The sequence below is a fragment of the Silene latifolia genome, chromosome 11 (assembly GCF_048544455.1).
Source record: "Silene latifolia isolate original U9 population chromosome 11, ASM4854445v1, whole genome shotgun sequence".
In the NCBI taxonomy this organism is placed as follows: domain Eukaryota; kingdom Viridiplantae; phylum Streptophyta; class Magnoliopsida; order Caryophyllales; family Caryophyllaceae; genus Silene; species Silene latifolia.
The window spans coordinates 5,479,789-5,503,727 of NC_133536.1; the positions used below are offsets into that span (position 1 = coordinate 5,479,789).

The following is a 23,939-nucleotide window of genomic DNA, read 5'->3' on the forward strand; positions in this document are numbered from 1 at the left end:
AACTTTAAAGTCTCGATGGTATTTGGGAGTTGCTAGCTTTGTAAATGGTGTAGATGATGAAGCTCGTGTCCAATCTTCTATATTTCATATAGACGGACTCAAAAGAATCGAAGTTTTAGTAATTTCTTTTTATTTGAAAATATACAACTATCAACACCGGTACATCAGGTAAAAAACCGTAAACCTGATAAATAATACAGTTAAAAGAATAGAAATATGCGTGGCAAGAACTTTAACACAAAAAATCTTGCAACCATATCAAGCAGGCGCAGCAGGAATGAATAATTTATACGCCAGCTCGAAGAATGTCGTGTGCCAAAGAAAACCCGACTGGAAAAGACCGATGTATTCTTGTTTTCACGGCTGAAACATTCTTCACGGTAACTGGTTCGAGATCATCAGACTTGGTGGTGGTAACTGGTTTTTCAAGAGCATTCGTGGCAGTTGAATCCGCAAGGAATTGCAGGCCCTACAAGAAATTGACAAATGGTATCAGGAAAGGGAACACGTACGACAACCACGCAAAGGAAGCTTTTAAACACGGCAGACCTTCAATGAGTTATCCTCGCAGGTTATCTTTGGCGGTTCAAGCTTTGATCCGATATCCTATTAAACACCAGAAGATAAAGGTATCAACCCGTTGGCAATGACAGACATATCGGTTTCAAGTTTTTGTAAAACATAAAAAAAAAAAAAAAAAGGGCAGCCCGGTGCACGATGGCGTCCCCGCTAGGCGAGGGTCCGGGGAAGGGTCCCACCACAAGGGTGTAATTGGGGCAAGCCTTCCCTTGCCATTTTGGCAAGAGGCCGCTATAAGGACTTGAACCCGTGACCTCACGATCACAAAGCAACACCTTAACCGGTGCGCCAAGTTTTTGTAAAACATATCGGACATAAAAGACGAGTTTAATGTTGTCTTGTAATATGTCATTATGATCTGTTTCCTTCATAGTCCATAACAAAAGAATCGCGAGTCCTTTGCCTCCACTCTAATAGTAAATCGTAATTGATTAAGAATTCACAAATGACTTTTTTCTTTTTAAATCCGTGTCCAAAAAGAAACGACGCCATTGGTGTGGAAACCGGAAATTGGCCAACTTCAGTTCTTTATAAAATCTTTTTTTTTGATGTTTATCGATTACTAAAGCGCAAATTCCCGAACAAAAACAAGGCAAAAATCATTTATAATGCTTTGAAGTCGAAGCCGATTCTCATCCAACTCCTCAAACAAAACGAAAAGAAAAAGCCAATGGAAACTCTAACCTGGAAAAATCTACCATTTATCCCCTCCTTGATCCCGCCAGCTACTTGACATAGATAAAATACTCCTGAATTTGTCAAATCCTGTGTCACAAGACGAAACAATCACATTATAGTGGCATATAAGTTGCAAATACCCAAGGGCGAAATCTTTTGATAGTAAAAGTGATAGGAGGATAATTTCTCGAGTAGCAAATGAGCAAAATACCTGTTTATTTTCAAGAACTTCAAGCTTTCCTTCCTGTCATCAAAAGAAACCAAGCTTGTCATACAACGCAGCAAAAATTTCCAAAAAAGTTGATGTATGTTACTGACTCTTCAGATTATCCTGCGTACCTGTGTGTCAGTCTAACACTTGACACCAGGACATAGGCGTGACACTTCGATACTTAATTTAAGTCAACAATATGACGATTTTTTAGATGATATAGCAGAGTTTGATACTTCTAACTGAGTCAAAGTAACATACTTATAGGTTATAGCCATTGATTACAAAAATGGTAACAAAAAAATGAATAAGCCAATGCTGGACTTGATGAATTTCCATCTGTCAATCAGCTTCTTCTGAAGTTAAGAAGCTTATATCATCTCGATAAAAAAGAAATTATGAGCTTTTTACTGATTTTCTTTGAATAAGATTTTAAATCATCGTATCCAATACTACTTTGACTCTAAGCTTCTAGAGCCAAATTTGCATAGAAAGGACGCTAAGGCCTTGTTTGGATAGGAAAAAAGGAGGGAAAGGAAGGGGAGGGGGGAGGAGGGAAGAGAAAAGAAAAGAAGGGAAGGGGAGGGAAGGGAGAATGGAGGAGATGATTTTCCCTCCATATCTTGCCTATGTTGGTGGGGAAATAATTTGCCTTGTAGGAGGGAAATGGAGGGATCCATTTTCCCTCCCCTCCAAATCCCTCTACCTTCATTTTGCTAACCAAACAATGGATTTCTCATCTTTCCAATTCCCTCCCCTCCCTTTCCCTCCAAATCTCTCAATCAAAACACACCCTAAGGGTGTGTTTGGATAGTAAATGTGGAGGGAAAGGGAGGGGAGGGGGAAGGAGGGAAGGGAAAGGGAGAGAAGGGAAGGGGAGGGGGAATGAAGTGTGGTTGTTTGGATATAATTTCCCTCCAAATCTTGCCCATTGTGGAGAGATTTTGATTAGCCTTGGAGAGGGGAAATTGGATCTCTCCAAATCTCTCCCCCTCCATTTCCCTCCACACTCATTTGCTATCCAAATAAGGGATTTTAAATCCCTTACTCTCCCTCCCTTTCTTTTCCCTCCAAATCAGTCAATCCAAACACACCCTATGGGTGCAGAATATGTACCCAAAACTCACCATTCACACTTTCTCTTGAGAGACAGAGAGAGACTTACTTGGCAAAAGTAAAAGAAGAGATTTAAATAGGGATTATAGCACAAAAAGGATCTCCTTACCAGACCATATATCATGTCACGGATTGACTCGATGTCATAGCCAATTTGGGAAATATTCGACTTGACATCAGTAACCTGCAAACGCACATGATAACAGGAGTCAGATCAATATCTAGTGAATGGAAGCTTTATTCTCATACACAGCTTATAAACTCAGCATAATCAATAGATTCATCAACTAACAAACGGCAATATTATGTCCTCAGTGTACTAGCTCGTTAAAAACATCTAAGAAGATTAACCTGTAATCAACTATACCGCAGAATTGAGACACATACATGTTTTTATATAATGATACAAGAACCTTACAAAGAGAAGCATGCAAAGTGGCAAAAGCTTGAGAGGATCCAGTGCTTCCGCCATTTAGTTAAAGTAAAGCATAAAATCCATATATTTGTAATGTACTATGTAATGCAACAACATAACTCCAGTGTCTCAAGGCCTCCCGCAAATGGCTTGGTAAGGGAGAGTCAACTGTAAGCAGTCCTACCTTTGTGCTAACAACAGAAAGAGGTTGCTTCCAGCTGACCCATAATGAAAATTGCATCAAGAATTAAATCACATGACGGTTATTTCACCATAAAAGAAAGCGAGTTTAATGAGTCATATGGCTTTATGGAACCAAAGAATAGTGAATCTCTGATTGCGCTGGAAATGAAAACAACGCTGGAGAATGCAAGCAAAAGTAGTAAAGAGCCACAGGGTCACTGGAAACTCGAACTCGTGTGTTAAATGTTAACAGTAATATTTCACGAAAGAAGCACCATAGAAGTTTTGTTAGCTAATTGAAGACTAAGCAATCAGAGAAGCTACATAGACAGGTGAGTTCGTAAATCAGGGACATACATCATCAAGTATTTGCCCTGAGATCTCTTTCTGTTCCTCCATCTTCCAATCCAAAGTCTCCAATCTTTGCGACAAGTGCTTTTTAGTTCTCTACATCGTTGAAGTTAAGCAGAAATTAGAAACAATGACAAAGTGAATAGAAGAGAATGTAGAAAGAAATTAAACAAACACCAAAGTGAGACGATACTCACTGCCACTGCTTCGGACAAACTGTCCAGTTGCTTTGAAACATTAGACACAGCATTTGCCATATTTTGCTTTGTCACGAACATGACATCTGAAAATGACAACCCCTGAGATGAAGGCATGCCACAAAGACATAAAAATGAATTAAGTAAGTAGATGGGAAAAAAAAAAATATGTGATCCATATTTCGCTAATGTAGCACTAACAGTCTACCACAAATAATACAAGATCATGAAAGAGCTTCTAAAAAATTTGCCCATCCCATTTACATTGTCCCGGATGTCCCCATTTGTTTTAATAGTTAGTTGATGTCAAATTCGATCGATATTCTTACCGTACAACTTTTGAAAGTAAGTAGTTTTTATTCTTTTTTGACGGAAGAATTAGTAGATTTGATTACTCCAGTGCGGCAAATTTTACATCATTATCTACATGCATAGGACATATCAAAGTCAAATGGGATGGACGAAATACCGCAGTAAAGGTGTTTAAGCTGTGCAAAATATCGATAAAATATTTATAGAAGCTAGGCAAAAGCTTCGGGGAATTGACTTTAACCCATAAATAATAACCACTGATGACTGATGAGTAAACTGAAAAAAAAAAAAAGGTAGCATGTAGAACAATGATTTGAAAATGAAAAGCACACCTTCCACCACATATAGCAATATCCCATCGCTCCAATCGCAGCCGCTGGCATTATGTAAGAAGAATAACCTGCAACATGAATCATCTACACATATTAATATAAGAACATAGAAAAGTTTTCTTAATTATTAGAAGAGAAAAAATAAAGAATTCAACTCGTATTTAAGATAAAGAAAGGAGCGGCATCAATATTTTTTTTTCAATTGCTACAAATATACTATATCTGACAAACTGTAATAGGCAATCTGAAGCCTCAGGGTATGTAAAAAACTTGATATCGGAGGGGTGGAGAGTTGGAGCTAATTGTCTCCTTATTAACCCCTCTTTCTTCAAATCTATTTATTTATTTGACCACCTAGTCACGGTTCCTCTTTATTAGCTGAACAAAAATTATATCGAGGCTTGGGCTCTGTAGTTGTTGTGAGATCCAGAAAACTCAATTAAAATTCATATGATGTTCCTTTCTTGAATGTTCTTATCATTATGTTGAACAGTCAGTCAGTCAAACCTCTACAAAGGTATGATAACTGACTATAAGTGTATAATAGATTACACAAAGTGAACAATATCTCCGATTGGAATGTTAAGCATACGTAAGCGTCTTCCGCCCACCCGCCTCCTCGTTCAATGTTCTTCATATGACTGTTAATAAGCATGATTAAGCCCGATAAAAAGGAGAAAAGTGACAAATCCAAAGCTTTGACAAACATCAATGGCAGCTAACTAATGAAAAGAAGAAGAAAAATACGAAATTCAAGGAAGGCAAGGAAAAAATAGTAATAGTCAATTTACATAAAAAGCTGATAAATTGCGGGGTAGGGGGGGGGGCGGATGTACGCAGCCTTACCCTTGTGTTAGCAACACAAAGAGGCTGTTTCCGAATGACCCAAGATGAAAATTGCGTCGAGAACTGCATCGAAGGACCGCTACTTCACAAAAGAAAGAAGGGCAACCACTTTAGTGAGCCATTTTGATTTATTCCATTATATTCCATAACCAAAGAGTAATGAGTCTTTGGCTCCATTGGAATTATGGAAAGTGATAAAAACTTCTGAGCAGATAATGATAAAAACTTCCTAATGAAGGAAAAAAACATATAGATAAACATAACGGAAATAAGCTTACCACTAGAGTCAGAGTTTCCATTTAAAATTGTAATAGGATTTGATGCAGATAGCATCCTAATCTCCTGAGCCAGCTGCCGAACCTGAGAGAGAGTAACAATAATTAAAAATGAACTGTTGCATGCATCAAGTGACCTCTCATTCTCAAGCCACTTCAATGAAATTAAAATCACTATACACATTCACTCCAATAATCGACCCTAGAGAGTCACTACTCACTATAACCATCTTCATATCTAAACCAGTTGTGAATCCAAGAGGCTTGAACTCGGTTTGATTTCCATTTTTAATAATAATGAAGCTTGGACTCGTATTAATTCCGCACCTATGTCTTACACAAAAATATTCTCAGTATTCTCCACACTGCGAGAAAACTAGGCAAGTGGCAGTGTCCTGTTACAAATCTATCATCTCCTATCTACACTTTTTCGCCAACAAACATGCCCTATTAATCTGGTACAGATTAAGCATGCAATGTTACCTGTGCTGCGAGGAGTCCAGGATCATATTTAGTGGAAGATATATCAACTTCATTAACACCCTGCATAAGTTCTTGAAGCTGTGCAAGGACATCAGATAACTTTCCGTTCTTCAAAATTATTGAACCGGTTAAACCTTTTGCAAAAGAAACATAAAAGTAAATCCCGTTAGATAGCAAAAATATTTTCAACGCGCAGATAATCTCAATTTTTAGTACTCACCATCAAAACTCAAAAGCATACATATTTTAAAGAGTTATGATACGCATCACAACAGCTTTGAAAAGGTTTTGAAGGTTACTATGGCCTCACGTCGAGGCATATCAACCCCATTAACGGCGCAACGACCGAGAATTGGTTACACTCACCTATCAATATTAAATTGTATTAAAAAACCCATGGTCAAAACAATGATCTTCTCTGATAAGAGAATTCTTGTAACTTAAAACTTTAAGAGTTGGGACTTAAACACTAGTCAGACACCCTAATATTGTACAAATTCATTTGTAGAAGGCCGACTCTTTGGGAATTTTCAGAAAAGCCATTCTTATTGTATCTCAACAGCCTCTTCTGTAACCACTGTGATGGATGGATTTTGGATGTGCAAAGTTCCAACTCTTCGAGGGTGAAGATTTTGGATGAGGTAAAAAAAAAAAAAAAAGAGAACTAATAACAGCCTGCAAGACTGAGCCCTGAACGTAATGTCGGTGCCATGTGGCAGTCGGTCTACTAAATTCTTGGCAGCAATTTTCATTACAGACTATTGGGAATCAACTTTTTTTGTGGGCAAAGGTTGAGTATATACAACCCTCCCTTCTTTTTTCGGTCATAAGTGGGAACCCTTGAGGCAGTAAGCCACTGTTGTTGAGGATTAGAACACTATTTGGATTGAATATCACCAGACTGATGGGAGCTTTGCTTTAAGTTAAGGTGGCAACAAGCGGGTTCTTTAGACAGTACATCGCTAAAAAGGGACGATGTGTTGGCGTGTTGCATAGTCACAGCCTCATAGTAGGCAAGTTTCCTAATTCCCACCCCCTTTGTTTTCTCCACCACATCCACCTTCCCCCACCCCGGAAATCACTCTCTCAATCAAAGTCTAATGACGTTTCCGTCAAATCACCAACTAGAACAAACCTCTATGAAGTTGCAACCCATCATTTTAAACCAAATCCTTAATTAAAGATTTCTTCTTCCCCCAAAAAACAATCCCTTCACCAAAATACTTTATCTCTAAATATATGATCCCCTACTTACCTATCCCTCATCAATTCTAAGGCCTTGTTTGGATCAGAAAAAAGAAGGGAAAGGGAGGGGAGGGGGAAGGAGGGAAGGGAAAGGAAGGGCAGGGGAGGGATAATGTATTTCTCATCCTTTCAATTCCCTCCCCTCCCTTTCCCTTCAAATCCCCCAATTCAAGCACACCCTAAATTTCTAATACTAACGCCGCATCAACAACTAAACCTTCTTAAACGTCCAAGCTAGATTATAAACTCCGCGAAAGCCGGCACACAACAATCCTCTTATTACAAACATTTGCCAGCTATAAATTTCATATCAAGCTAAATCACACACACATACTAACATAGAAACAAGATGACAAGCTATAAAGTTCAATCGAAACCAATCAAACAATTCACAAAAGCGAATTCAATCAAACAATCGAATTGCGTGATAAATGGGCAACTCACAACTGCTCAAATTAATACACAAATTGATTATAGTCACAAAAGCTATGAACTTTACTACTTTAATTGAAAATCCCAGAAATTTAATCAAATAACACAATTGGGTTCTTCATTAATTCCAATTAGTAATTAATTGATTAGGGCAAAACTATGAACTAGCCAAAATCAAATCAAATTAAAAAGACAAAAGATGAAGATAATAAAATTAGATAAGAATAAAAAGAAAACCTGCTCCGAGAAGAACAAGAACCTTGGAGGATGAAACTCCAGTTTGCATCGCCATTTTCAACTTGAGCTTCAATCAAAATTGAGTTTATTGTTTATTGATTTTATGTTTTTCTACTCGTTCTTTGTATTTTTCGCATATATCAGAAACCCAAATTCTTAATATTCTATAGTAACTTAAAGCTTGATGAGAGATTTTATAGTAACTTAAAGCTTGATGAAAGATTATATAATAACGTTTTATTTGATTTTGATTTTTGAATATATGTGTTAAATAACATTTCTTTATTTTAAAGTAGACATTAAATGATTTTTGTCGAGTTTAGGCATAAAAGGTAAAACTAAAAATATATAATAAATAAGTGGCCCGAGAAAAAGAGAGTCAAAAATACAATAAGCAAATACTTAATCAGAAGGGAAATTTTTCTTTTATGATGAGAAAATCCGGAGCAACTGTCTTAAGTGAGCACTAGGTAACCTTCCCGAATACATGAATATGTGATAACTTGTAAACCACGTATATTAAATTAACCATCGTTTTTACGAGGATAACATACTCGAAAGCTGATTAGAAGAGAACTAAAAAATATAATGAGCCACTATTTTCTCAAGTTGTACCATTTCATATTCACTCTTATGTCAATTTGTCAAATGCTCATACTAATAAAATGATAGCCAATGGCTATATTTACCCTCACTATTGGCCATTGTTTTATAACCATATGACATAACCAATGGTCATAAATAAACACCCAAAAATACATTATATCAAATATAGTCATTTAATCCAAGTATAAATATCCAATTCCTTCAAGAATTATTTAAACTACTAATAACAAAATAAATTAATATTTCATTCCCTACCCTAATTAAAAATAAATAAATAAAATGTCTTCATTTACAAAATTTGTAGTTTTTATGTGGGTAACATTAATATGTTGCCTAATGGTACAACAATGTTATGGTACTGATCAAAGTGGTTTTATAAGTCCTGGTGCAATGTTTAAAGGTAATAGAGCATTTTGTGGTGGTGAAAGGCAACTACCATGTGTTGGAGCGGCTGTTAACCCTCCAAGTAGAGGTTGCTCCGATATCACTCGTTGCAAGAGGCATCACGACGGGGTAGGCCTTAACAATGTTAAGCAGGAGAACTCACATTAAAACCGCCTTATAAAAACTTTACATCCGGATAAAAGAAATATAATCTAATATAATCAACTTTAACATATGTATGTAATTCATTTGCGTTTTATCTTCGATCCCGTATATAAATGTTATTCGTTTCTTCTTGAAATTATGTAATTTTGTTTTAAAAATTATGTAATTCAATTTCATTTACTCGCATTTTTAATTCATTCTCACAGATACGTTATTAATTTTATTTACACGGAATGTATAAAATTATTTTATAATATTAACTCATAGAATTTTTTCCTAATATTATTTCATAGAATTTGTTGTAAGACGAAATTTATCGCATGTTTGAAAAGACGGAAATGTGAAGAAATAAATACATTGCACACTCACGGGTCCTACCATAACATGGATTTCAAAAAAAAAAAAAAAAAAAAAAAAAACTGTATTAATGACGTGGCGCGCTGAGGATTGAGTATTGTCTTTTGTATTAATATAGATAAGATTGTAATTTTTTTTTTGTTAAATTAATAAGGGCATGTTTTTTGGGAAAAAAAGGAACGTACATTAGATGTACTTTCTCCAACTTTTTTATTTTTTGAGCTTATGTATTTTGTTGAGCTTATTACCTCAAACCTTTTTTTTTTTTAGCATATGTGTATTTTTTTGACCATAGTAAAGTTTATAAGTTAAATTTTAATATTTTTTCCGGCAAAACTATGAACTAACTAAAATCAAATCAAATTAAAAAGACAAAAGTTGAAGATAATAAAATTAGATAAGAATAAAGAGAAAACCTGCTCCGAGAAGAACAAGAACCTTGGAGGATGAAACTCCAGTTTGCATCGCCGTTTTCAACTTGAGCTTCAATCAAAATTGAGTTTATTGTTTATTGATTTTATGTTTTTCTACTCGTTCTTTGTATTTTTCGCATATATCAGAAACCCAAATTCTTACTCGTGAGTCGTGACGGCCCTGAGCTTAGGATGACTCGTAACAGATTTAAATTAAACGAAAATTTCCCACGTTATCCTTGAATTTTTGCAGATGGTACTACTTATTTTTAAGTTTTTATACATAGTACCCTTGTGTTTACCTTTTTCATTCCCAAAATACCCCTTGGCAAACTTCCGTCATAACGCCGTTTCTCCTATAACTTGCGACGCCTTTTTTTTGTTATCTAATACACTAACATTTCATCATCTAATACATAAATTCTTATTTTATCTAATAAGCTAACATTTAATACGTAAATAATAACACAAATAACATAACATACTCAATTACTCATCTAATTAGTGATAGGAGTAACGGCATTATGACGGAAATTTGTCAAAAAGGTATTCTGGGAAAGTAAAGGGTAAACACAGGGGTACTATATGTAAAAATTTAAAGGAGGGGTACCATGTGTAATCTGCCAAAAATTAAGGGTACCATGGAAAATTTCCGTAAATTAAATAATGTTAAAAAAGAAAGAGACAAGCAAGACTTGTTGTACAAGTAAAAATAAACACAGTTCCAAAGATCCTTAAATTTTGATGTAGTAATTAAGCCCATAACTTTAACGAGAAGTAAACTTTATTTAACCCTGATTTTTTCACTGAAATATCACCAAAAATTTCATTTTACAATGTTTGCGAGGCATCTTTAGGCCATGATAGTCTTTTGTAAGATGGTTTAACATAAATATTGTGTATAAGTGTAAAAAGAATCAACTTAACTAAAAGTTCACAATTTGATATAAAAAAAGAAACGAAAAATTCACGTGGTACCCCTGAAGTATGTAATTTTGTACTTGATATTCAACTTTTTAAGTTGGTGCACATGATAACCTTGAAGTTTGATTTTTAAGTACAACATGTTCTTTCTATCGTTCTTAAAATCTTCAATTGAGCATAAATCATAAACCAGAATTTGGAATTGGCCAAATTTTTTTTTGAAATTGATTACCTCTTCGAGATCTATAATTTGATAAAACAAAAAATTGTCATTCGGAAATTTAAGATCGAAGTTATGGTCGATTTTAGATTTTCGAGAGAAAAAACCCGAGAAATGTACGTCGACAATTTTTTTTCTCCCTCTAATCGTAGATTATGACAAGAAAATGTGTGTAGAACAAAAAATTGGTCTATTCCAAATTGCGGTGCATGGGTTATGCAGAATTGAAGTTTGTTAGAGCGACAAAAAAGACATTATGCTGTGCATTAAAATCAAACGTGAAGGGTAACATGTATACAAACTTAAAATACTGGGTACTATGTGCAAAGTGGCAAAGTTTAGGGGTATCACGTGAATTTTCCGAAAAAGAAAAATATCATTTCACGTAATATACTTTTGCAAGATTGTCACAGCTCTTATATAAGCATTTGTATTTTTGAGAAGTTTTTTTTTTGTCAAGAGTATTTTTGAGAAGTTATTACTGAATAATTTGCGATTTTTCTTTAATGTGTTGCTCACTCAAATAGTTAGGCATATTGACGAGAGTATATAATAAGAAGAGTAGGTTTCCTGAGAGACGGTCTCTTTGGCATATTGACGAGAGTATATAATAAGAAGAGCAGGGGCGGATCCAGAACTTTGGCATAAGGGGGGCACAAATTTTTTTCTAAATAAATCATCTTCCGTCTTCCATTTTATAATGCACTTTATGGATATTTTAATTCAATTTGTATACAGATTTAAAAAGTTGAAAAAAATTAATTTTAAAATATTAGCTATACATCAAATTTTATAGAACATAATTTTTATATTAGTGAAAAATGTCTCTTTTAAGATATATAGGACACTATAATTCTACATAAGCAATGAATGCTAGTGGATCAATGGTTGAGACATTAACTTAATAACCTTGTGGTCGGAGGTTCAAATCTTATTAGATACAAAGGTAATAAAATAGGTACAAATCATGATTAATGATTAAATTAGTACATTTATTATGTACATAGGTACGAAATTACTATGTCACACTCAACAATAAAAGAGGTACGAAATACAAATAAAAGGGTACGAAAGATTGGTCTCTCAATAACTTAGTGAGAGACCGTCTCTCCCAAGTTTTAGTGTAATAAGAATGTTTGAAAACATGCTTGATGAAAGATTATATAATAACTTTTTATTTGATTTTGATTTTTGAATATATGTGTTAAATAACATTTCTTTATTTTAAAGTAGACATTAAATGATTTTTGCCGAGTTTAGGCATAAAAAGTAAATATGAAAATATAAAATAAATAAGTTGCTGGAGAAAAAGAGAACCAAAAATACAATAAGCTAAGCAAATACTTAATCAGAAGGGAATTTTTTCTTTTATGATGAGAAAATCTGCAACCCCTGTTTTAGATGCGCACTAAGTAACCTTCCCGAATACATGAATATGTGATAACCTGTAAACCACGTATATTAGATTAACCATCGTTTTTAAGAGGATGACATACTTGAAGTCTGATTAGAAGAGAACTAAAAATATAATGAGCCACTATTTTCTCAAGTTGTACCATTTCATATTCACTCTCATGTTAATTTGTCAAATGCTCATACTAATAAAATGATATCCAATGGCTATATTTACCCTCACTATTGGCCATTGTTTTATAAACATATGACATAACCAATGGTCATAAATAAACACCCAAAAATACATTATATCAAATATAGTCATTTAATCCAAGTATAAATATCCAATCCCTTCAAGAATTATTTAAACTACTAATAACAAAATAAATTAATATTTCATTCCCTACCCTAATTAAAAATAAATAAATAAAATGTCTTCATTTACAAAATTTGTAGTTTTTATGTGGGTAACATTAATATGTTGCCTATTGGTACAACAATGTTATGGTACTGATCAAAGTGGTTTTATAAGTCCTGGTGCAATGTTTAAAGGTAATAGAGCATTTTGTGGTGGTGAAAGGCAACTACCATGTGTTGGAGCGGCTGTTAACCCTCCAAGTAGAGGTTGCTCCGATATCACTCGTTGCAAGAGGCATCACGACGGGGTAGGCCTTAACAATGTTAATGAGGAAAAATCTCATTAAGACGACCTTATATAAGAATACTAATTTTCAACCCGTGCAATTTGCACGGGTATATTTTGAAAAACATTTATATAATAATTAACATTTAAAATATATTAATATACATGAATATTTTATACTCTATTTCTTTTTTAATAATAATAGGCTCCAAGTACATAAATCCTCAGTGATGAACGACTTTCTATACAGATTTGAGAGGATTATTTTTTCTTAAAAAAAACATATTTTAAAGTTTTTCGACTTACCTTATCGTGTTTTTATTATTTAAACAATAATTGTGAATTATTTATTAAAAAATTTATTAAAAAAATTTAACTAAAATTTTTTTAATCACTTGTAAATTAAAATAAAATTTATTTATTTGTTTTTTTAGAGTAAAAAAAAATAAAAATAGTTTTAAATGCTTGTTGAAGACTATATTAACTCGGTTTCCTATCATTGTCACCTACCAATTTCGGTATGCGCAGCTGATAGTTAACATGTCGAGTTTTATATTTGAAGTACATATGTGGCAGTATCGTTTTTTGAAAAAAAAAAATTGTACCCTGTAATTTTAAAAAATTATGTTGTGAATTTGTGGTAAAATAATATTAACAAAAATACATGTAATTCATTTTTGTAATTCATTTCCGTTGTATGTTCGAACCCGTATATAACTGTAATTCCTTCTCTAATTTTATTGTGTAATTTTGTTTCAAAAATTATGTAATTTAATCACATTACTCGCATTTGTAATTAATTCTGCGTAAATGTTATGCATTTTTTTACACGGATTGTATAGAATTTTATCATAATATTAATTCGTAGAAGTATTCCATAAGATTATTTTATATAATTTGTTGCGACACGGAATTTAGCGCATGTTCGAAAAGACGGATATCTGAATAATTAAATACGTTGCACACTCATGGGTCCCACCATAACCTGGATTTTCCAAAAAAAAAATGCATTTATAACGTGTCGCGCTGTACAATGAGTCAATGAGTATTGTCTTCTGAATTTATATAGATAAGATTGTAATATGTTTTTTTTTTTTTTAAATTAATAAGGGCATGTTTTTCTTGTGATTTAGACTCGTTTTAGGTAATCTCTGTGTAAAATTGTCTCCACAAGATTAATTGCTTAGTTTTTGGAGAGAAAAATGAACATACATCTGATGTACTTTCTCCAACTTCTTTATTTTTTGAGCTTATGTATTTTTTTGAGCTTATTACCTCAAACTTTTTTTTTTTTTAGCATGTGTATTTTTTTTACCATAGTAAAGTTTATAAGTTAAATTTTAATATTTTTTCTGTCAAAACTCAAATTTAACTAAACTTATATGTAATGTTTTTGAATTTTATTTTAATTTTTTAGAGCTTAATGTTTAAGTGAATAAACTCAGAAAATTCGTAGTAAAACTCAAAAACTTTAAAACAAAACTCGAAAACTTTATTATAATGCTCAAAAACTATAGAATTGGAGGTAGTATATCAAATGTATAATCCTCTTACTGGTTTTTGGGATACCAATAAATAAAACTAAAAAGAAGTTTTTATTTTTCAGCAACTCTCCTATAGGACCGTCTTATAGCATAAGACTGACCCAAAAGGAGAGAAGCCCAAAGAAAACAACTATTTTTTTTTATCAACCGACATTTTATGATGAAAACTGACATATCTATATATACAATTTATCAATATAAATTTTTGGGTTATCAAAATAAAATCATTTCCACAAGTTTATTAACTAATTTATTTGGGCTTTTAATTATTGGGCTAGTCTTATGGATAAAATGGTCTTACACAACAATTTTTATACATTTGAAATTTTGAGCTCAAAAAAAAGTTTTGAGCCACTTAACGCTCAGGTACCTAACATTATTTTTTTTGGATCAATACTCCCTTAAAATTTTGAGCCCAAAAGGATAATAAAGAAAGCTAATTGAATAAAATAAGAAGTATTTTCATATATTCGTCTCAAAAGTCAAAATATTGTGCGCATATACTCGTTCATTTGATTTTTGTTTGATAATTCACAAAATATTAAGTTCGTAATTACCACAAACAAGTCAACAAGCAAATATGTTTTTCTTTTTGTTTCAAATAAACACATTATATCGCTCGTAAAAATCGAACCTTCAAGCTTGCGGTTGGAGTAAAAGAGCTCTTACCACTTGAGACAACTCCTCTTCGTTGGAAAAAGCAAACATGTAATCAAGTGATAAAAGTACGGAACGTTGGGATTCTCTTTTTCCGTAAATTCTCTATTTTTGAATAGTTTATTAGTAAATTTTATCGAGATTTCAATATCACCACCTCATACATTTTTAACTACGAGATATCACTTTATTAACTCTATACATGTTACGAAGTATATGTGAGGACTGAAGGGTGGTATCGAGATTCAATATCAACCGGTACCACTACAGCCACTACCACCATCTTATTTTCCTTGAAATTAGTATTGTCAAGATACATGAATACAACCCTTTTATCTCTGCCATTTTTTTCTTATAAACAGATTGATAATTTTTTTTTTTTTTTTTTTTTTTTTTTTTTTTTTTTTTTTTGGCAGCTGTAAAAACAGATTGATAATTGAATCCCCTTATTCCTGTGCTTTTTACTGGCAGCCAAACGACCATTTAGTAATGTCATACACAGTAATACAACAACATTATCAAATATTACAGAGGCATTCGCCTCACGGGTCACGGGCCAGCATACCTATTATGTACAAATTCAGCAAAAAAAATTCCACATCGCCTCATGGCCTCGGTCATAGGCCGCCCATAGCCCCATACTACTATGTTCAATTCAATAAACTACGGCCTAATGAATAATGTCTAGATATCTCCGCCTTAACCGTTTTTCACTTCTTTTTCTGGTATCAAAGGTGGATCAAAGGAAGCAGAATACAAGGGGATGGAGATTCGAACCCATACTAACATCTAGTGTCCAAGTACCTCCACGGCTCCATTAAGTTAAGAAAGTCTCAGTTTCTATTATCAAATAATGAACTTTTAATTTCGGTTATTCAATGTTGTACAGATAAAGTTTTAGACTAATTAATATAATCGGATGGACTTTTTTTTTCTTTGGAAAATCAGACTTCTAATCTACTTGCCCCATAAAAAAAAAACATCGGAAAAAGTACAGCTTACAGTAAAGAGGGAAGTGAAATACCATCAGTCCATCACAAAAATTTAGGCAGAAGGAGACGGAATAGAAAAAACTGAAGGCGAGTTATGGATCCGTTTTGTAATACAGTAAAGTTGATGCAGCAATCATACTAGGTTGTGGACTCCCTGTCTTTTCAATCTGCACTAAAGAATTTGCAGGAGACAAGAGCCTGATAACCTTCTCTGCAGATTTCATTTGCAGTTCTTTAAGGTCTTCATCTCGGATTAATTGCCTGCCATTAAGATCGGATTAAGAGCAAATGTAATACCAAAACTTCAGAGAAGCTTTTTGCAGTTTATTAAGTGTTTTATGTTCAACACTTCATGCTACCAAAACGGAATCATAGAGTGAAACGGGAAATGTCGCAAATTTGAGCAAGGTCACTTTCCGAGCAAAAATTATCCTCTTAAATCCCATGATCTGACATGTTACAGAACCCAATACATCAGACACTATCATGAAGCAGGTAGACTTGTCAAAAAGTTTATTCTGGTCGGATATGGGTCAGGTCAGTTAGGATATTTTGTGCAATTGGGGTCAAGTTCGGTCAAGACATTACAGATCTGGTTAATATTTGGCACGACATAATGATAGAGTCAACTAGCCGGGTCATTCGAGTTCTAGGTCACGTAATTTCAGTCAGGCTAGATTTACTATGTCAAGATTTATGACATGCCACAAGATGAATAAATATGACATGTTAGAAGGAACAGTTTTCAACTTTTCATAATATGAAGAACAATTGTGCCGAACATAGATCCTTCAAGCGGAAGTGCGGAATGCAATTTGAGTACTCGATAAGCCGGCCCTTAAACATCATCTAAAGCTTGTAAGCGACTAAGAGGTTGTCTTAGAGTTGATAGTTATAAAGAATCTTACATAAGTGATGTAGCCAAATGATTAGGCGTGCAACTGTCAAAGAGAGCTTCAGGAATAACAGGCGAATCCAGGAGGATGTTAGGAATCGAAATGTATTTCACTTTTGCTTTAAGCCGAATAAACCATTCAGTTAAGATATGGGCTCTGTAAGCAACAAGACATGGCAATTTTGCAAGTTGCAGTTCCACAGCAACTGTTCCAGACGTACATAATGCAGCTGTGCTTACCTGCGAAAATACTGTTAGCTGCAAATGGGCATCAACATCAACAAGACATGGCTTACGAAACGTAAATCATTAAAATCAAGTAGCTGAAATATCTAGCACCAGCAGATCGTAACAACTTGGTATATCATTCTACCCTCATATTCAGATACTATCATGCCGAAGATTTATTTTCTAAACACCCTACGGTCAGAAAGAATGGCTTGGGATTTTCACTGCAAAATTTAAACCGAAACAGCAAAAAGAAGGGAAAAATATAAGGTAGTTCAGTCTTACGCTAAATGCATCATACTTTAGGCCTGCTGAACTCCCAGGAATCAATGTGATTGGAACTGGCCAATGGTGAAGCATCTCATTGATGTAGCTCTCTACGTGCTGATTAGATGCAACTAGCATGACGGTTCTCAGATCGGGGAATGAACCCTTCAAAAGCTCCATGGTCTTTACAAAGATGGGGAACATACGAGTTACTTCTTGCAATCTGCTACCAGGAAGCACGGCTATAACTTGGGCTCCTTTGAAGACAAAAGACACATGTTGTCAATATAAGCTCTTTCGATTTCACAGACAATGAATACAGATGCAACAGTATTTATTACATTCTGATATATGCTTCACTAAAACAGTCAAAATTTAAAATCCTGAAAGTGAGCAAAAGAGCATGGCATTAAATCTAGGCCACAACCCCACAGCACGACCACTTTCTAAAGGTTTTGAAGGTTATCGAGAGTTCGAGACTATATTTAGAGTAGTATCAACCGCATTAATTGGGCAACAACGGAAGTTAGGATGCAAATATGCAATAACCCATTCCGTAATCACAATTGAGAACCTGTGCGCCATTAAATTTAAGTAGTACGCTGAAAAATGCATAATTGTTATTAGCAAATAGCAATGCAAAAACTATAATAGCACTAGTACCTGGTGGAATGCCAAATTTATTTCGGAAGTCTTCACTACTGGTCTGAATCTTCCAGTCAATAAAGTCTTTTTCCTAAAAGTTGGCTGCGATGTTATTAGGATTGATAAATTACTAGCCACTGTATGTTAATGTGCAAAGGAACGGCAAAATCAGGGAGCCAAAGAAGAATATCAACTTCTACTGTACGTCAACACGTCAATTATTAGTTTCCAGTTAAGTAGGTAACCTGCAGTTAGGTATCATCCAGCATTTTTTATTTCTAAGTATGCCACATGATTCATTCCAGCCTAATAGTCTTGGCTGCTAAATTTAATGCCTCCTATGATATTTGATGGGACAGGAGAAAGAAGAATATATTCGAACCTAATAGTCAAGCCCTAAGACTTCAAACAAAGGGTTTTTCTCGTGGCTGTATTTGTAAGAGGTCGCAGGAAGTTGTAATAATGTCTTACACCCTTAAGGGACATGACAAAGAAGAATATATTCTACAACAATATAATCTAAGGCCTAGTTTTGTTGCATTCCCCAAATCAAATCATAAAATTCCATTAATCCATTTGAAGTTAATGGCAGGGTTATAGGGGATACTTACTATGTGTAAATTCGCCAAATCAATACTAATGTAAATCCACCTCATGAAAGTATCAGTATTTCATAATAAAGAGAGAACTATTGATACTTACTATATTCAGCTCCAAAGAATCTTCTAGCACTGGATGCCCTACGAAAGTTGCCGCCAACCCATTTAACCTGCAAACTTCTTCCTCGAATGGCAGAATACAGAATATGTGGTCCACAAAATGAGAAAGCCCCTTAAGTCTTGCTTCACCGCCTCTCCATGCCCAAAACGATGGTGCCACATAGTGGAAGTGAATTGGACTTTTTAAATGTTGCAACTGACATGAAGCTGCAAAAGGCAAGCTCTAACTTTTGTCACAATGACACTACACAAAAGAGTAATTCACACGAATCCAAGGAACTGAAGCACTGAACAGTACCCCTTAGCTCTTTAAGGAAGCGAAAAGAGAAGCCTTTGGAGTCCACTGTCACCACAACATGTGGATTGAATGAGAGAGCAGCTTTCACAGTTTCCTTTAATCTTGCCTGCAATTCTAAACCCAATTTTAGAGTAACAAAGCCAAGAGTCTTGAGTCTTGACAGATGTTATTTCACAAATCGAAAGGAGAAAGAGGGAAAAATAAGCGTAACTATACATACTCGGAATCTAGTGAGATGTGGCAACAGTTCCCAAATTCCCATCACAGCTAGATCTTCCATTGGGAAAAGGGACTGTAATCCCTTTTGAGACATCATTGGCCTGGAGAAAAGATATTAGAGACATCCTTGACCAAACATTGCGTGAAACAACTAAACCAACCTGTATGATGGGAAAATACCAAGCGGGGTAGTTATCCCAAAACACTTGGCAGCGGAAAATCGGGATTGGGAGCGGAGTTGAGAAATTGTGAAGCACCTCATACAACAACGATGAATTGCATTAATAAAAACACCAACCCAAAACTACTGATCTTAATAACAAGTTGACAAGCTCGAGAGACAAGATGCATAAGAAGTGAGAACCAGACAGGAATGGTAATTAGGTCAGAATACGTCACAGCAACAGACAAATCCAATAACAATCTTCAATTTTGGCTAAGAAAAATAAGCGGCAAGTTAGACTAATTAATAAGTGGAACTCAAGATGAAAGTATCTTGACTTACCCACCAACACCAGAAAATTTCACAGGAAAAGGCGCTATCTTCTTCAGTGATGCCATCAAACGTGCACCAATAGTGTCCCCAGAAACCTCTCCAGCAACTACAAACACTCTGAGCTCCCCATCTTTCGCAGCAATATCAATCACTCGACTTGAAACAGACATATATCTTCTATGTACCCCAGCGTACCCAAGTACTTCCCCTATGAAAATACGGTTTGTTCTAGCCAACATCGTGAATATTCTCCTACAGTAGAAACATAATAATCCTCAACAATATAATCCAACAACTCTTATACATGAAACTCTATATTCAAAACGCAATGCGTAATTTCACAACAACGAGCAAAAAAGTTCTCCCACCAATTTGATATTGACAACAAATGCAAAGAACAAATTACATCTTAATTTCCATAATTCAATACCAACTTTCATTTTCCTTATCAAATAGCTTCACCACACTAAATGTTCCCAATCGTAGCATACTTCGTACTCCCTCAGTCCCTCGGTCCCATGTTCCCAATCGTAGCATACTTCGTACTCCCTTAGTCCCTCGGTCCCATGTTCCCAATCATGACATACTTCGTACTCCCTCAGTCCCAATCATTTGTTTGGCTTTTATATATTTCTAAGTGTTATTTTAATCAAAGGTAAACAAATGATTGAGACGTAGGGACTAGGAGTAATCTACAAATTAATTATGTTACTCCGACACTTCACTTTGGTTGTATGTCGTGTGTCCAGTACTACACTCGGATACGACACGACACGACACAACACAAAACAACCCAACAAAACACTTAATTTTAGACCCAAAAAGTGGAAAACAACGCACAAAATAACCGTATCTGATACTCCGACACTTGATGATTTAACAATAAATCGAATATTGTAGAGACAAAAAAACGATGATAAGATACAAATTTGATGCTGCATAGTACAAATTACACATTTTAGTAACAAATAACATTAAATTAAACACCTGTTTGTTCAATTTCCAGGAACAATAGAAATTAGAAAGCAGAAAAAAAATTCAATTGAATTACTAAGAATACCTTCAATCAGGGAAGCGAAAATTGTGAATTTATTGCGTTAAAGTGAGATAATTTGAAGCACAAAATCTCATTTGTGACGGCACGTATCCGTCACTTTGGAGTGACGGATACCATTTTCTCTCATAAATGCCCAAATAGAGGAGAGTGGAAAGCACATGGAGGTGCCCCCACCTTGTCCCCCTGTTCGTTTTGTGAGTGGCATTATCCGTCACTTGCTCCGACCCGTCTTCAGCAAGACTAATTGAATTTGAAGTGATTGTATTTTTTTTTTTTTTTGAAATAAACCCACACGGGTTTAATTAGATATAATATCAGAATCAGCACAAACTACATCAGAAATGTCCAACGGAAAAGACGCCTCCCATCTACGAGAACCTAGAGTCCATGGCCTCAGATGAGCTAGCTCATGAGCGGCCTTATTAAAACATCTACGCGACCATATAAACGAAACAAAGTCAAAAGAATTACATAAAGCATAAATGTCAATATAAATAAAAAAAATACTACTGCGTCCCTTCCGCTTCAGCTGTAGATCATGAATAACATTCGAGCAGTCACCTTCCACAATAACCGTTCTATTATTCCTCCTTCGAGCCTCCTTAAGACCATACAAAATAGCAGCTGCTTCCGCTTCTTCTGGATCCATTGCCACCGAACCCTGTTCCACACTACACCACTCAACCTCCCCCCTATCGTTTCGACATACAGCTCCCAATCCTATCCCCGCACCCTCCACAATAGCTGCATCTACATTCACCTTCACCGCCCCATCATCCGGCCTTATCCACCCGCCAACACCAGTCGCCTCACCCCGGGCCTCTCCCGCCACCTCCAAACTTCCCTGGCTCTCCATCTCATCTACCAAATCCCCAACCCGTTTTACCACTAATTCCGCCCTCCAATCTCCATCTTCAAAGGTTGTTTTATTCCTCCTCTCCCAAATAGCCCAACACCCCGTCATGAAAACCACCTGCTCCCGAGTCTCCATATCCTTCAAAGCTACCTCCACCCAGTCCCTTACCTTAGCAAATCCTAAACAAGACGGCACCTCCACCTCCAATCCCTCCCAGACGCCACCAACCCACCCACATCCGCGAACCACATGTAAACAAGATTCCAAACAATCCCCACATCGAACACACTCGCCTCCAAACGAACCCATCCTCGCTGAAATATTGCCTCTAGTAGCAATGGCCTCATTACACAGCTGCCACATGAACACTTTAATCCTCGGTAAAACAGGTACTTTCCAAATTGGTTTCGAAAGTGCTAGCTAATAGAGTGAAGAGATTTTTGAGTGAGGTTGTGTCTGAGAATCAGGGGGCTTTTACACCCGGAAGGCTGATTAGTGATAATATTCTGGTTGCTTTTGAGTTGTTTCATCATATGAAGAATACGAGGAGTAATGGGGGTCATTTGGCGTTGAAACTTGATATGGCGAAGGCTTATGATCGGGTTGAGTGGGATTTTTTAGAGGCTGTTTTATGTCGAATGGGGTTTCATGAGCGGTGGGTTAGTACGGTTATGAGGTGTGTTCGGTCGGTGCGGTATTCTGTGCTTGTGAATGGTCGAAGGTCTGAGTCCTTTTTACCTAGTAGGGGGTTACGACAAGGGGACCCGTTATCGCCTTATCTGTTTCTTTTATGTGCGGAAGTGTTGTCTGGTATGTTGAGGAGAGCAGCGGAGTTGGGTTCGATTCATGGTATTCGGATTGCTCCTCAGGCCCCGAGTGTTTCGCATTTATTCTTTGCTGATGATAGTATCATATTTGTGAAGGCAAGGGAGAGTGAGGCTAGGGAAGTTAAGCGAATTCTTGATCGCTATCAGCAGGCATCGGGGCAGTTAGTGAGTTTACCGAAGACCACGGTTTCTTTTAGCCGTGGAACCAGTTTGGCAAGGAAGCAGCAGATAGGGAATGTGTTTGGAGTGAGACAGGTAGAATGTCAGGAGAGATATCTGGGCTTGCCGACTGTTTTAGGGAGGTCTAAAAGAGGACTTACGGATCTGATTCGTGACAAGTTGACTAAGAAGTTGCAGGGATGGAAGGGTTCGTTACTCAGTAAAGCGGGTAAGGAGGTGCTTATAAAGGCTGTGGCCCAAGCTATACCAACTTATGCGATGAGTGTATTCCGAATTCCGTCTAATTTCTGTGATGAGTTACGAGGAGTAATGGGGGTCATTTGGCGTTGAAACTTGATATGGCGAAGGCTTATGATCGGGTTGAGTGGGATTTTTTAGAGGCTGTTTTATGTCGAATGGGGTTTCATGAGCGGTGGGTTAGTACGGTTATGAGGTGTGTTCGGTCGGTGCGGTATTCTGTGCTTGTGAATGGTCGAAGGTCTAAGTCCTTTTTACCTAGTAGGGGGTTACGACAAGGGGACCCGTTATCGCCTTATCTGTTTCTTTTATGTGCGGAAGTGTTGTCTGGTATGTTGAGGAGAGCAGCGGAGTTGGGTTCGATTCATGGTATTCGGATTGAAGTTGCAGGGATGGAAGGGTTCGTTACTCAGTAGGAAGATACCTTGGGTAGCTTGGCGGAAGCTTTGTTTACCTAAATGCCGTGGGGGACTTGGGTTTCGAGACTTTGTGAAGTTTAATAGTTCTTTGTTGGGTAAGCAGGCATGGAGGCTACTTACTGATGAGGATAGCTTAATGACACGGTTGTTGAAAGGTAAATATTTTCCATCTACTTCTTTTCTGGAGGCAGGTTTGGGGACCAATCCGAGTTATTCTTGGAGGAGTATTTGGGAAGCACGGTCTGTGCTGTTGATGGGGTTACGGCGTAGGGTGGGGGACGGGCTTTCCACGGCGGTGTGGCGGGATCCGTGGGTTGGGGGAGCTGGCTCGGGGATGGTTATTTCGCCTAGGGGGGAGTCTAACCCGGGTCTGCGTGTGACGGACCTTATGGAGGAAAGAGGAA

At 36.0% G+C, this 23,939-nt stretch overlaps 3 protein-coding genes across 6 annotated transcripts; all 3 read right to left on the bottom strand.

Annotated features, from left to right (window-relative positions):
* Nucleotides 1–63: 63 nt before the first annotated feature.
* LOC141610771 (uncharacterized) lies at nucleotides 64–8,522 on the bottom strand. Its single transcript, XM_074429028.1, has 11 exons — nucleotides 7,893–8,522; nucleotides 5,979–6,112; nucleotides 5,499–5,580; nucleotides 4,375–4,442; nucleotides 3,731–3,832; nucleotides 3,540–3,629; nucleotides 2,694–2,768; nucleotides 1,469–1,501; nucleotides 1,264–1,344; nucleotides 550–606; nucleotides 64–469 (listed from the first exon to the last, which is right to left on the bottom strand). The coding sequence occupies exons 1-11, from the start codon at nucleotides 7,945–7,947 to the stop codon at nucleotides 287–289; spliced, it is 960 nt and encodes a 319-aa protein (XP_074285129.1). The 5' UTR covers nucleotides 7,948–8,522; the 3' UTR covers nucleotides 64–286.
* Nucleotides 8,523–16,022: 7,500 nt separating this feature from the next.
* LOC141610772 (putative lipid-A-disaccharide synthase, mitochondrial) lies at nucleotides 16,023–21,104 on the bottom strand. Of its 4 annotated transcripts, none has more exons than XM_074429030.1 (9): nucleotides 21,020–21,104; nucleotides 19,969–20,211; nucleotides 19,465–19,564; nucleotides 19,245–19,350; nucleotides 18,930–19,153; nucleotides 18,246–18,318; nucleotides 17,601–17,839; nucleotides 17,101–17,327; nucleotides 16,023–16,453 (listed from the first exon to the last, which is right to left on the bottom strand). In XM_074429030.1, exons 2-9 carry the CDS (start codon nucleotides 20,196–20,198, stop codon nucleotides 16,285–16,287), a joined length of 1,368 nt encoding a protein of 455 aa, XP_074285131.1. In that variant the 5' UTR covers nucleotides 20,199–20,211; nucleotides 21,020–21,104; the 3' UTR covers nucleotides 16,023–16,284. The 4 variants fall into 4 exon arrangements, with proteins under 4 accessions (XP_074285131.1, XP_074285132.1, XP_074285130.1 ...); XM_074429031.1 differs by having other exon boundaries at nucleotides 20,947–21,023; XM_074429029.1 differs by lacking the exon at nucleotides 21,020–21,104 and adding an exon at nucleotides 20,366–20,749.
* A 210-nt stretch (nucleotides 21,105–21,314) lies between these two features.
* Nucleotides 21,315–22,235, bottom strand: LOC141612794 (uncharacterized). Its single transcript, XM_074431546.1, has one exon. It carries the CDS (start codon nucleotides 22,233–22,235, stop codon nucleotides 21,315–21,317), a length of 921 nt encoding a protein of 306 aa, XP_074287647.1.
* Nucleotides 22,236–23,939: the final 1,704 nt, after the last annotated feature.